At 51.4% G+C, this 12506-nt stretch overlaps 1 protein-coding gene across 1 annotated transcript; it reads left to right on the top strand.

Moving 5' to 3' along the window:
- The first annotated feature begins 282 nt into the window (after positions 1-282).
- On the top strand, positions 283-12301 carry apc (APC, WNT signaling pathway regulator). The gene is made up of 16 exons (XM_022768411.1): positions 283-428; positions 1598-1685; positions 1984-2206; positions 2608-2716; positions 2816-2929; positions 3079-3141; positions 3222-3272; positions 3346-3432; positions 3514-3691; positions 3776-3976; positions 4558-4653; positions 4912-5051; positions 5135-5212; positions 5291-5407; positions 5498-5712; positions 5796-12301. Exons 1-16 carry the CDS (start codon positions 294-296, stop codon positions 10738-10740), a joined length of 6840 nt encoding a protein of 2279 aa, XP_022624132.1. The 5' UTR covers positions 283-293; the 3' UTR covers positions 10741-12301.
- Positions 12302-12506: the final 205 nt, after the last annotated feature.

Below are 12506 nucleotides of genomic sequence, written 5' to 3'. Positions count from 1 at the left end.
AACTATTGATCACTATTGTATACAGGTAATTGATCAGAGAACAGTCACTTATCAGACTGATTGTGCATATCTGAACATCTCTAACTAAAACTATTAAACAGCTGTTCGTACATTTTAAAGCTCATCCAGCTCCATGAAGAGAGAAACATGATGATGGAGTTTTGAGAACAGATCTACAGTACCACAGTACTACAGTTTTAAAGTACTACACTGTTACAAAAGTACCTTAGCACAGTACTACAGCATGCAATCTGTTGTGGTTTTGTTTGCAGGTCAGCCGTGGGTCCTCCAACATGGCGGCAGCTTCCTATGACCAGCTGCTGAGGCAGGTGGAGGTGTTAAAGATGGAGAACTCCAACCTGAGACAGGAGCTGCAGGACAACTCCAACCACCTGACCAAGCTGGAGACAGAGGCCTCCAACATGAAGGTCAGTACAGTACTGCTGAAGTACTGCAGTCAATACTGCAGTCAGTACTACTGACCTGGTAACAGTACTGCTGAAGTACTGAGTTTCTCTCTCTCTCGCTCTCTGTCATATAAACTCAGTCTCTCTTTCTTTCTCTCTCTCTCTCTCTCTGTCTCTCTCTGCCATATAAATTCAGTGCCTCTCTCTCCGTTATATAAACTCAGTCTCTCTCTCTCTCTCTCTCTCTCTCTCTCTCTCTCTCTCTCTCTCTCTCTGTCTGCCATGTAAACTCAGTCTCTCTCTTCTCTCTCTCTCTCTGCCATATAAACTTAGTGCCTCTCTCTCTGTTATATAAACTCAGTGTCTCTCTCTCTCTTTCTCTCTCTCTCTCTCTCTGTCTGCCATGTAAACTCAGTGTCTCTCTATCTTCAGCCCAGAATAGACCCCTGGTATTTTCCACCAATCACGCGCTGCTCCGAGCTTCAGAATGAGCTCCTTGTTGTTGTTCAGAGTGAGGTATCTCTCTGTGTGTGAGGATCTTTGGTTTGCCACAGAGGACTTAGGAAATGTGTCAGAGTGAGCAGTCTGTCCTGTCCGATCATCTTTGTCTTGTTGTTTTTTTTCTTGTCTTCATTTCCTTGTCTTTTATTTTCTGGTCTGTTCTTCACTCTATATTTTTTTCCACTTGTTCATCTGTTTTTTTCTGTGTACAGTCTCTTATTGTCCTCTTGTTTTTTCAGTTGTAGTTTTATTGTTCTTGTTGTCAGTGGGTTTTTATTGTCCTGTCCTTCCTTTCCAAACACACACTCACTTCCCGTTTCCCGTTTCCTATTTCCTGTTTTGTGTCGATGAGCAGCAAACAGTCAGAGAGTTGTTAGTTTCATCATGTCGCTGTATGAACGCTGTCGTCTCATCGTGGTGAGTGAACAAAGTCTCAGTGCTTTGATTTTATTCTGAAAAACTAGGTGACAGACACAGAGAAAGAGAGAGAGAGTTTATGAATCAGTTTGTTGTCACGTTTGGTCTTTGTGTGTTTACATTTATTCATTAATAATAATGTTGTATTAACATGTGGGTGGTAATACTGCGAATATGTGTTTGACTCTGGCGCCCCCTTTGGTCACATCAGGAAACACCCTATAGCACTATGATGTCACTCTGTAGCACTTTTATTTTCTCATGTCAAACAGGAAGTGCTCAAGCAGCTGCAGGGCACCATAGAAGAAGAGTCTGGTGAAGCGTCTGGATCTCAGCTAGAGCTCATTGAAAGACTGAAAGGTGAACAAAATAAACGCACCCATAATCACTACTACTGTTGCCAGTACGGCTTATTGATCCTGATCAGTTCTCTGATTGTAGCTAAACCTAACGTCTTAAACCTCAGAATACCAGTTGAAGGTGTTTCAGAAAGTGAGGACCTGCCAAAATGTCCTCACTCAGTTAGGGAAATACTTATTTTGGTCCTCACTGTTTAGCATTTACACACACACACACACACACACACACACACACACACACACACACACACACACACAATGGACTGGACTGTGTGTAATCAGATGTCTCTCTCCTCCAGAGATGAGCCTGGACTCTGCAGGTTTAAAGTGCAGGTCCAGGCCTCCTCTGCCCCCCTCGTCTTCCTCCAGCTCCACCTCCTCTGGTTCTGGGGCTCCTGGAGGAGCAGCCGGAGGCTCCGGAGCTCCAGGCCCCCCGACGACCACAGCCTTTCCCAGGAGAGGGCTGCCGTCTGCTGGCAGAGACAGTCATGACCGCTGCTTGGAGGAGCTGGAGAAAGAGAGGTATTGTACAATACTAATAGAGTACTACTACTACTGAAGTACTCTGCATATACACTACTACCACTGTCTACTGTTGACGTACTACTACATATACTGTTCCTCCACTCATAGTACGCATAGAATACCCGAGGGAGCTGGAGACAGACAGGTTCTGTTGATTCTGCTCCTACTGTGAATATGACTATCCTCAATACATTGATATTGTTACTCCTACAAATACTGGTACTGCAGTTGGTACTAGTACTGGTACTGAAGTTCTCACTGTAGGTGTACTGCGACTCACTGATCTGGTACCAGGATGTTTTTGTCTGATTTCTTCACTTGCCTCTCTGTGTCCTGCTCTGCAATTGGCTGCCGTCTCTCCGTGTCCTGCTCTGTGATTGGCTGCTGCTCATTGGCAGGTCTCTCCTACTGGCTGAGCTGGAGAAGGAGGAGAAGGAAAAGGACTGGTACTACGCTCAGCTGCAGAATCTCACCAAGAGGATCGACAGTCTGCCGCTCACTGAAAACGTAAGATGACTTGAGTAAAACTTTTTACCCTCCGTCTCTAAACACTACAATACCCATGATCCTCTGCTGCAGTACATTCAGTGTTACTCGTTATTTCAGTTCACTCTGCAGACGGACATGAGTCGTCGACAGCTGGAGTTTGAGGCTCGTCAGATTCGATCAGCGATGGAGGAGCAGCTGGGCTCCTGTCAGGAGATGGAGAGGAGAGCTCAGGTAGGAGCACACCTGGAGACCTGTCTGAAGGTGTGGTCAAAACACACTGAATGCATATTTAAGATGACTGTCGAGTCGTTAGCACACTGTAGTGTACATGTCATGGACTGTGTGTGTGTGTGTGTGTGTGTGTGTGTGTGTGTGTTCAGGCTCGTGTGTCTCGTATTCAGCAGATAGAGAAAGACATCCTGAGACTGGGAGCTCGCCTGCAGGTAAGCTCACCTGTCCTCTCATGTCAATGAGTTCACAGCTGTGACAGATTTTTACTTCACCTCCTGTTCGCTCTCTTCAGGTGGAGGCAGCTCAGGGGGCGAGCGACAGCAGCGGATTGGCTGGAGCTCAGGTGAGCTTCCTGGTTTTGTTCTCACACGTGTTCTTTTTTTAAGTCTTGGTTTGATCTTGTTCTTCTCCTCCAGAGCTCTAGCAGCCGATTGGACCACGAGCCCGCCAATGAAGCCAGCTACTCTGTGCCTCGACGAATCACCAGCCACCTGGGCACCAAGGTGAAGAACACACACACACACCCCTCCCATCAGGAGACCAGTTTGATGTTAATAATGAGTCACCTGTGTCGCCCCCTGCAGGTAGAGATGGTGTACAGTCTTCTGTCCATGTTGGGGACTCATGATAAAGACGACATGTCGCGGACGCTTCTCGCCATGTCGAGCTCGCAGGACTCGTGTATCGCCATGCGTCAGTCCGGCTGCCTGCCACTGCTCATCCAGCTGCTGCACGGCAACGACAAGGACTCCCTCCTGCTCGGTAACCATGTTGTTTCTGAGTCGCAGGTAACTCTCTCAGCTTGCCTTTTTATTTTTCATTTATGTAAATCTTCCTGTTGCCTAGGTAACTCCCGCGGCAGTAAGGAGGCTCGTGCACGGGCTTCGGCAGCGCTGCACAACATCGTCCACAGTCAGCCGGATGACAAACGAGGACGGCGTGAGATCAGAGTGCTCCACCTGCTAGAGCAGGTACGTCATTACTGCGAAGCCTGTTGGAGCTGGCAAGAAAACCATGAGAGGGGCGTCGACCAAGAGGACAACCCCAGTGAGTGATGTCACACACCCAACAACCAATCAGAGGGGAGGGGTCACATGACTGTATCATGGTTTTATATTATTATTATCAACAACATCATCATTGTTATTATTATTATTATTATCATCATATATATAATATACAGTCATTAACAGTGAGTTTATATACCGTCTAGGGGTGGGCATTTTCAATCATTTCAATATTCAAGTACTCTCATTACCTTATGAACAAGTACTTGATTACTCACAAATTATATGTAAATATATTTTTACCGTAAAAAGAGAAATACGGGAGGTCTGTGTCCGACTGGAAACATGAGCGGAACCAATGTTAAGCTTGTGTTTCCTGTCGGACACTGCACTGTCTTGCACTGCACGTTACTGTCGCCTTTTTATCAAAGTATTTTCAGACATCACTTTTCCTGGTCACGGCGGCCATGGCGCACGTAACGCCAACTGAGTTGAACTATTGTAGCCAAAAACAACACGTGTGCAAGTGAAATGCTACTCGAATAATGACGTCAACAACGAGTGCTGGAGGACTCGTAGCCATCCCTAACACAGTCAGTAACAGTGTGGTGTTGTGTTCAGTGCCGTCTCCAGTGGAACATCAGATCTGTCCGGCCGTCTGTGTCCTCATGAAACTTTCCTTTGATGAAGAACATCGACACGCCATGAACGAACTTGGTGAGTCTGAATGACTTTCAGTTTGACTGACTGTTTTCTGACTGTTTACTGACTCAACCATCCGCCCTTTTTTTATTCCTTCCCACCTGGTTCTGTTTCTTCATCTTCCTGGCTTGTTGACCGACTGTTTCCCCAACTGGTTTATCCATAACTGTTTACTGATGGGTTTAAGGCTTGGTTGTCCCTCCTGGTCCTGGTCTTGACTCTGAGTCTCTGTCCCTCCTGGTCCTGGTCTTGACTCTGGGTCTGTGTCCTCAGGTGGTCTGCAGGCGGTGGCCGAGCTGCTGCAGGTGGACTGTGAGATGTTCGGTCTGAGTAGCGATCACTACAGCGTCACTCTGCGGCGGTACGCCGGCATGGCGCTCACTAACCTGACATTCGGGGACGTGGCCAACAAGGTTTGTCATCGCTCATCGTCACTCTCTCTCTCTCTACGCTGTGATGTCACAGCCTTTTATAAACACCTGTCATTTCCCATCAGGCCACGCTGTGCTCCATGAAGGGCTGCATGAGAGCGATGGTTGCCCAGCTGAAGTCTGAGAGTGAAGACCTGCAGCAGGTACCTTTACCTGTTACCGTGGCAACTGTGTGGCACCTGTCACCACGGTGCTTCCCGCTGACTGTTGTCTGTTTTCAGGTGATAGCAAGCGTTTTGAGGAACTTGTCGTGGCGTGCTGATGTGAACAGTAAGAAGACGCTGCGGGAGGTCGGCAGCGTGCGAGCGCTGATGGGCTGTGCCCTGGAGGTCCAGAAGGTAAATAAAAACATTTATTCATGTTGATTGATGATTGTTTTCGTAGTGAGCGCGCTCCGAATCTCTTCTTCTGTGGTGTTTCTCCTTCAGGAGTCGACTCTGAAGTCCGTACTGAGCGCGCTCTGGAACCTGTCAGCTCACTGCACGGAGAACAAGGCGGACATCTGTGCGGTGGACGGCGCTCTGGCGTTTCTGGTGGGAACTCTGACTCATCGAAGCCACACCAACACGCTCGCCATCATCGAGAGTGGCGGCGGCATCCTGCGCAACGTGTCCAGCCTCATCGCCACCAATGAGGCGCACAGGTAAATGTCTGACCAGATAAACAGTATGGATGGCGAGCGGCTGAATCCTGACCTGTCTGTGCTCCCTCTGTATCGTCTCACAGGCAGATCCTGCGGGAGCATGGCTGCCTGCCGACGCTGCTGCAGCACCTGAAGTCTCACAGTCTGACCATCGTGTCCAACGCCTGCGGGACGCTCTGGAACCTGTCGGCTCGAGACGCCAAAGACCAGGAGGCGTTATGGGAGCTGGGTGCCGTGGGCATGCTGCGTAACCTCATCCACTCCCGTCACAAGATGATCGCCATGGGCAGCGCCGCCGCCCTGCGCAACCTGATGGCCAACCGCCCAGCACGCTACAAGGACGCCAGTGTGGTGTCACCCGGTGCCGGCGCCCCATCGCTGCAAGCCCGCAAACAGAAGGCGTTGTTCGAGGAGCTGGACGCGCAGCAGCTGTCTGAGACTTTTGACAACATCGACAACCTGAGCCCCAAGGCAGCACACAGGAAGGGGCGGGGCTGTAATGGTGCCGGAGGAGGAGGGAGCGCGACGCGCTCATATGCCAACACGCCAGTGCTGTCAAGCCCAAAGAATGGAGACGGATCAAAGAGGACAGGGGAGGAGTCGGCGTACCCTCGGCCGGTTTTCCCACCCAGCGTCCGGGCGTCCAGCGACAGCCTCAACAGTGTGACGAGCGCCGACGGCTACGGCAACCGTGGAAAGACAAAACCTTCATCGGAGCCGTTCTACTCGTCGGACGAGAGCGGAGCCAACAAATGCTGCGTCTACAGGAAGTACCCGGCTGATCTGGCCCACAAGATCCGCAGCGCCAACCACATGGCTGATGATGATGGCGCAGAACTGGACACGCCCATCAACTACAGCCTGAAGTACTCTGACGAACAGCTGAATTCTGGGAGACAGAGTCCGAGTCACCGCGGTGGCATCGAGAGTGACGATGATGATGGACAGGACGCCAGGCTGAGGCGGAGGAACGATGGCAGCGAATCGGGAGCGAGCAGCCGCATGGCATCCGTTCCGCAGCCGCGCTATGTTGTTGTCACGGCAACATCAAACTACAGCAGTGACTCGACAGGCGAACAGCCAATAGACTACAGCCTGAAGTACGGCACCGAGGCCGCCCGCAAACCACTGTTCAAGTCAGAAGAGACTGCCGCCCCCTCCCTGCCCCCTCCTGCGCCCACTTCTGCTAGTAAGCTCCGCCCCCCTCCTCCTCCAGCCAATCGGGGAGTGTCTAAAAGCAACCAGGAGTCAACGCAGACGTACTGTGTGGAGGACACACCCATCTGTTTCTCCAGAGGCAGCTCGCTGTCATCGCTGTCATCGGAGGAGGAAGAGGACGGTGATGTCATCGGGAGAAAGAGGAGGGGTGGAAGTGGCGGAGGCGGCAACGATTACCCGACACTTCCTGTCAGTGAGAAAGACGCACATGAGCAGCAGCAGCAGCGGCAGCAGAAGGAGGCAGAGAGCCAGACTGCCGCCGCTCCTTCTACACGAGGGCGACGAGGTCATCATCACCACCACGGCCATGCCCACCACCACCACCACCACCATGTGACATCATCATCCGGCGCCAGGACTCCTAAAAGCCCACCAGAGCAGCCGTACGCTCAGGAGACGCCGCTGATGTTCAGCCGCTGCACATCAGTCAGCTCCCTCGACAGCTTCTCCACCTCCTCCATCGCCAGCTCCGTGCGCTCCAGTGAGCCGTGTAGCGGTGTGCCGAGTGGCGTGGTCAGCCCCAGCGACCTGCCCGACAGCCCCGGACAGACAATGCCGCCGAGCCGCGCCAAGACACCCCCGCCTCCGCAGACGCAGAAGACCAAGGAGGAGGAGACGGCCAAGAAGAAGGACGAAGAGGAGAGCAGCACGGACGTCCTGCTGCACTTCGCCACCGAGAGCACGCCGCATGGCTTCTCCCGAGCCTCCAGTCTGAGCGCGCTCAGTCTGGATGAGCCGTACATTGCAGCGGAGATGAAGAAGAAGGAGGAGGAGGAGGGAGTGAGCGAGGAGAGGAAGGAGGAGGTGGCGAAGCCGATCCTCGACGAATCGGACGACGACGACGACATCGAGATCCTGGAGGCGTGCATCAACATGGCCATGCCTAAGTCGTCACGGAAACCAAAGAAACAACAACAAGCAGTGCCACGGAAACCCAGCCAGCTTCCTGTCTACAAGCTCCTCCCACCTCAAAGCCGCACCCAATCACAGCAGAGAAAGGATGTGCCGCCGCCGCCGCCACCGGAGGAGGTGCCGAGAGTTTACTGCGTGGAGGGAACACCGCTCAACTTCTCCACCGCCACCTCGCTCAGTGACCTCACCATCGACTCTCCGCCAAATGAGGAGGCAGCAGCCGTCATACCTCTGGCGCCGCCCACCTCCACCCAAAGGAGGCGACCCGGACTTCCCGAGGGTGAGAACGGTGATGACATCCTTGCCGAGTGCATCAGTGCCGCCATGCCCAAAGCCAAACCCAGGAAACCAATCAGAGCGGCAGCAAATGGCGAGCATCTCCAAGCTCCGCCCCTTCCCCCTCCTCTTCCTCCTCCAGCCCCGCCTCCTCTTGGCTCTCAGCAACAAAAGAAGAAGCCGACATCGCCAGTGAAGCCAATGCCCCAGCGGGTGGCGTACAGTGTTGCCACGGCAACAGCCACTAAAGCAAAACCAGGGTTTGCCTTCGACTCGCCACGACACTACACGCCTATCGAGGGAACACCGTGCTGCTTCTCACGCAACGACTCGCTGAGCTCCCTTGACTTTGACGAAGACGATGGCGGCGGCGACAAGGACGAAGAAGAAAAGAAAACAAAAGAAGAAGGCAGGAAGAGGAAGCAGCAGACGGCGGCTGTCTTCCCTCGAACCAAACCTGCGACAAATCAGATGGCGACGGACGAGAAGCAGAAGTTCGCCATCGAGGACACGCCTGTCTGCTTCTCCAGGAACTCCTCGCTGAGCTCGCTGAGCGACATCGACCAGGAGAACAACAACAAGGAGTTTGCGCCACCACCGCCAGAGCAACAAGACGAAGGCAAAGCAGGAACAAAGTCTCCTCCCACGCAGGCCGAGTCGAAGCCCCGCCCCCCCGCAGCCAGTGGCTACGCCCCCAAAGCCTTCCATGTGGAGGACACGCCTGTCTGCTTCTCCAGGAACTCGTCGCTCAGCTCGCTCAGCATCGACTCCGAGGACGATCTGCTGCAGGAGTGTATCAGCTCCGCCATGCCGAAGAAGAAGAAGAAAGCTGCTGCCGCTGCTGCTGCCCCCGCCGTCATAGCCACGCCCCTTCCTGTTCCCAAAGCCGATGACGGCATTTTGGCTGAGGAGGAGCCTTCAGAGGCGCCGAGAAGCCCCGCCTCCCCGGATTCAGAGTCGTTTGATTGGAAGGCGATCCAAGAGGGCGCCAACTCCATCGTCAGCAGCCTGAACGCTGCCGCAGCTGCCTCGTCACTGTCCCGCCAACCGTCATCAGACTCAGACTCGGTCCTCTCCTTGAAGTCTGTAGGCTCACCATTCCGGCTACCGACGGCCAATAACAACGCAGAAGAAGAGGAGATGGAGGAGAAGGAGGAGGTGAAACGAGGAGCAAGGATCCTGAAGCCGGGAGAGCGCAGCACGATGGAGGCCAAGAAGAAGAAGGAGGAGGAAGAGGAGGAGGAGGCTGCGAAGGCGGTGAGAGGCGGGAAGAAGGTGTACAGGAGTCTGATCACAGGAAAGCCGAGGGCAGAGCCAGCAGCCAGGGGGCGGAGCAAACCCAGAGCAGCAGCCGTGGCCAAAGCTCCGGGCAGCGGTGACGACAGAGGAGGCGGGTCGTCACGGGACTCCACGCCGTCTCGCTCCTCCACAGCAGCCAATCAGAAAGGAGGGAAGCTGTCGCAGCTGCCACGCACAGCGTCTCCAGGAAGTGCGTCATCATCATCGTCGACCTCCAGGCCGGCCAAGCAGAGCGTAGCAGCGAGGAGCAATGGTGGTATCCCTAGGAGCGAGTCAGCCTCAAGGGTCGGCGGCTCTGTGGCAGCAAAAAAGCAGAAGGCGGAGCCTGAGAAGCCGGCGCTTGTCCGCCAGTCAACCTTTATCAAAGAGACTCCGAGTCCGACGCTGAAGAGGAAGCTGGAGGAGTCCGCTGCAGCCACCGCCGCCGCTTCAGAGTCGCCGTCCAGTCCTGACACACCGCTACCGCCAACAACTAGGAGACACGACGTCAACCGCTCACACTCTGAGAGCCCCTCGCGCCCACAGGAAGTGACATCATCACGTTTCAGCCGCACCGGCACCTGGAAGCGGGAAAACAGTGGCGGTGGAGGTGGAGGGAGTGGCGGAAAACACTCAACATCCTTACCACGCGTTGGGACATGGAAACGGACAGGAAGCTCGTCGTCAATACTGTCGGCGTCGTCAGAGTCCAGCGAGAAGGGGCGGAGTGAGGAGGAGGGCGCCATGAGGTCGAAGGGGACATGGAGGAAAGTGAAGAGCGGCAGCACTTCGACGGCCGGCCGCAGCTTCACCGACAAATCAGAGGACGTGTGGGTTCGTCTGGAGGACTGTCCGGTCAACAACCCGCGCTCCTCCTCTTCCTGTTCAGCCCGCTCTCCCACCGCCACCAACGCCCCACCTATCATCGACAGCCCCGCCCCCTCAAAGATCCCGTCCTCCTCCTCTTCCTCCTCCTCTAACCTGAACCTGCGTCGCAGCTGTGAAAGCCTTGACGACAAGCCGCCGCCCCCTGACCGGCAGCAACCACAACAACAGCAGCCGCAGCGCGGTCAGCAGCGCAGCGGTGCTGTGGCCGCTCGAGTCAGCCCTTTCAACTACACGCCAAGCCCGAGGAAGAGCAACGCCGATGTAACCACCACTGCCACAGCAACCAGCACGACATCATCATCAACTACCCCCACACGACCTTCACTCATCCCCACGCCTGTCACCAAAAAACGGGAGCCAAAGGGTGGAGAGGGCGGCGGTGGCAACGGTGGCAACGGTGGCGGCGGTGGCAGCGGCGGCGGCGAGCGAGGCTCGTACATCGTGACATCAGTGTGAAGAATCCGGACACAAAATGGCTGCCCCAGTTGGGACAGTGTAAATATGGAGAGAGAAAAGTGTTTGTGAACTGAACTGTACAGGAAGTGAATCTGTATTTAAGTGCTAGCCCCACCCCCTCACCTCCCTCCTCTGCCCTCATTGGCTCCTCTCACCTGTCAGTCAAGCTTCTTTATTCAAAGAGAGAAAACTTTAAAAAAGAACTTTTTATGTTTTTATACCACTAAAATGATGTGTAGCGCTTAGCTCTGCCCTTCTGCCTGTGTCCCTGCATGGCCCCGCCCCCACCCTTAATGATGACAGTTACCATGGTGACATAACGATGATGATAATGATAACAATGTTCCTGCTAGCTGTAGCGTCTGAGCTTATTCTGCTCTTCTGGAAGTTTTCATGTTTTTTTGAATGGAGTTTGGTTCTGATGAAAAAAGTGAAGGTCTGAACTGTGATGAAAATTTCTTCTTTTTTTTTAAACTGAAGATCTGATGAAAAATTTAACTTTAAAAAATCTTAGAATTTCCTCATCTGAAATCAACAGTTACATTTTTCTAACTGGATCTGGTTCAGACCGGTTCAGACTGGTTCAGACCAGGACCTGGTAGCGTCACAGAAACAGGTTTTCCTCAGAACCTCACTCTTCACTCACAAACTGCTTTTACTCCAGGGAGGGAAGTTTGCTGCGACTGAACTGTAGAAATTTAAAACTGAAACACTTTGAAACTGGTTTGAGGAAACTGCTGAAAACTTCCCGCTCTGTGTCGCCTTGGAAACTAATAACACTGTAAAACGTAAGTTATTGCTGTAAAACCTTAAAACCTTTTAACTTTGAAGCACATAATGTAAAACAAAATGATTTTTGCCAAAATGTTTCCACAGTTTTATTCATGGCTGTAAGTTGATTTTCACTGTTTTTATGTTGCTGGAGGAAAAAGGCAAAAACTTTTTGGTGAAATGTTACAACGATAACAAATAAAATTCAACATTTTAGGTGCAAACTGGGCCGTGTGTTTTTATTGGTGTGTTTCAGTGAAGTAATAAAGTTTGTGTCTGTACGGAGGCCTTGAAGGGACATGAGATTCACAGAGAATCTCTCTGCTCAGAACTTTCTCTCACATTGTGTTTATGTCAAAATAAAACTTTTCATGGAATATTACGATCTCTTATATCGCAGACAATTATTTGAGAAGTTAACGTAACAAGAGTTTTGTGTCTCAGAAATGACAAGTTAAACTTGTAAAATGTGACTGATATTTATTTTATAGTGTCTTTGAAGTTGGCACTTCTGTTAGCTTTTAACTTGAAGGTTTCCACCAGAACAATATTCCATATATATATATATATATATAATATATACCAAAAGTCTCTGTCTTAATCAGCTTTTACTTTGAAGGACATAAATGACTGCTAATTGTCCTTGTGAGCTTTTATTTTGAGGGTGTTTCTTCTGTATTTTCATTTGATTTTCTGATTGTTTTAATTGATTGACCAGCAGAGGGCATGTCCGTTTACACCATAAAGAAATAAAGTTTTTTTTTTTTTTATTCAACTTTAATATTTGACGTCCCTTCTCCTCCCGTATCCCATGATCTTTTGTGCCAGAAGTGTAAATGTTAATAATTAAATAAATACTGTAAATAAATTAGTGAATATGTGTCGGAGAAGTTTTCGGCTATTATTGGAGGAAAATGGTTTCATCAGCTGAAAGGTGAGAAGTTTATTATATTATTATTATTATTATTATTATTATTATTATTATTATTATTATT

This window comes from Seriola dumerili, unplaced genomic scaffold, assembly GCF_002260705.1.
Source record: "Seriola dumerili isolate Sdu_G_001 unplaced genomic scaffold, Sdu_1.0 BDQW01001588.1, whole genome shotgun sequence".
Lineage (NCBI taxonomy): Eukaryota > Metazoa > Chordata > Actinopteri > Carangiformes > Carangidae > Seriola > Seriola dumerili.
Note: the sequence above shows the minus strand (reverse complement) of the source record. Positions and strands in the feature narration are given on the sequence as shown.

Coding starts and splice junctions, on each gene's coding strand:
- apc (XM_022768411.1), top strand. CDS start 294: ATGGCGGCAGCTTCCTATGACCAGCTGCTGAGGCAGGTGGAGGTGTTA. Junction 1,686..1,983: donor GCTCATTGAAAGACTGAAAG/GTGAACAAAATA, acceptor TCTCTCCTCCAG/AGATGAGCCTGGACTCTGCA. Junction 3,142..3,221: donor GACTGGGAGCTCGCCTGCAG/GTAAGCTCACCT, acceptor CGCTCTCTTCAG/GTGGAGGCAGCTCAGGGGGC.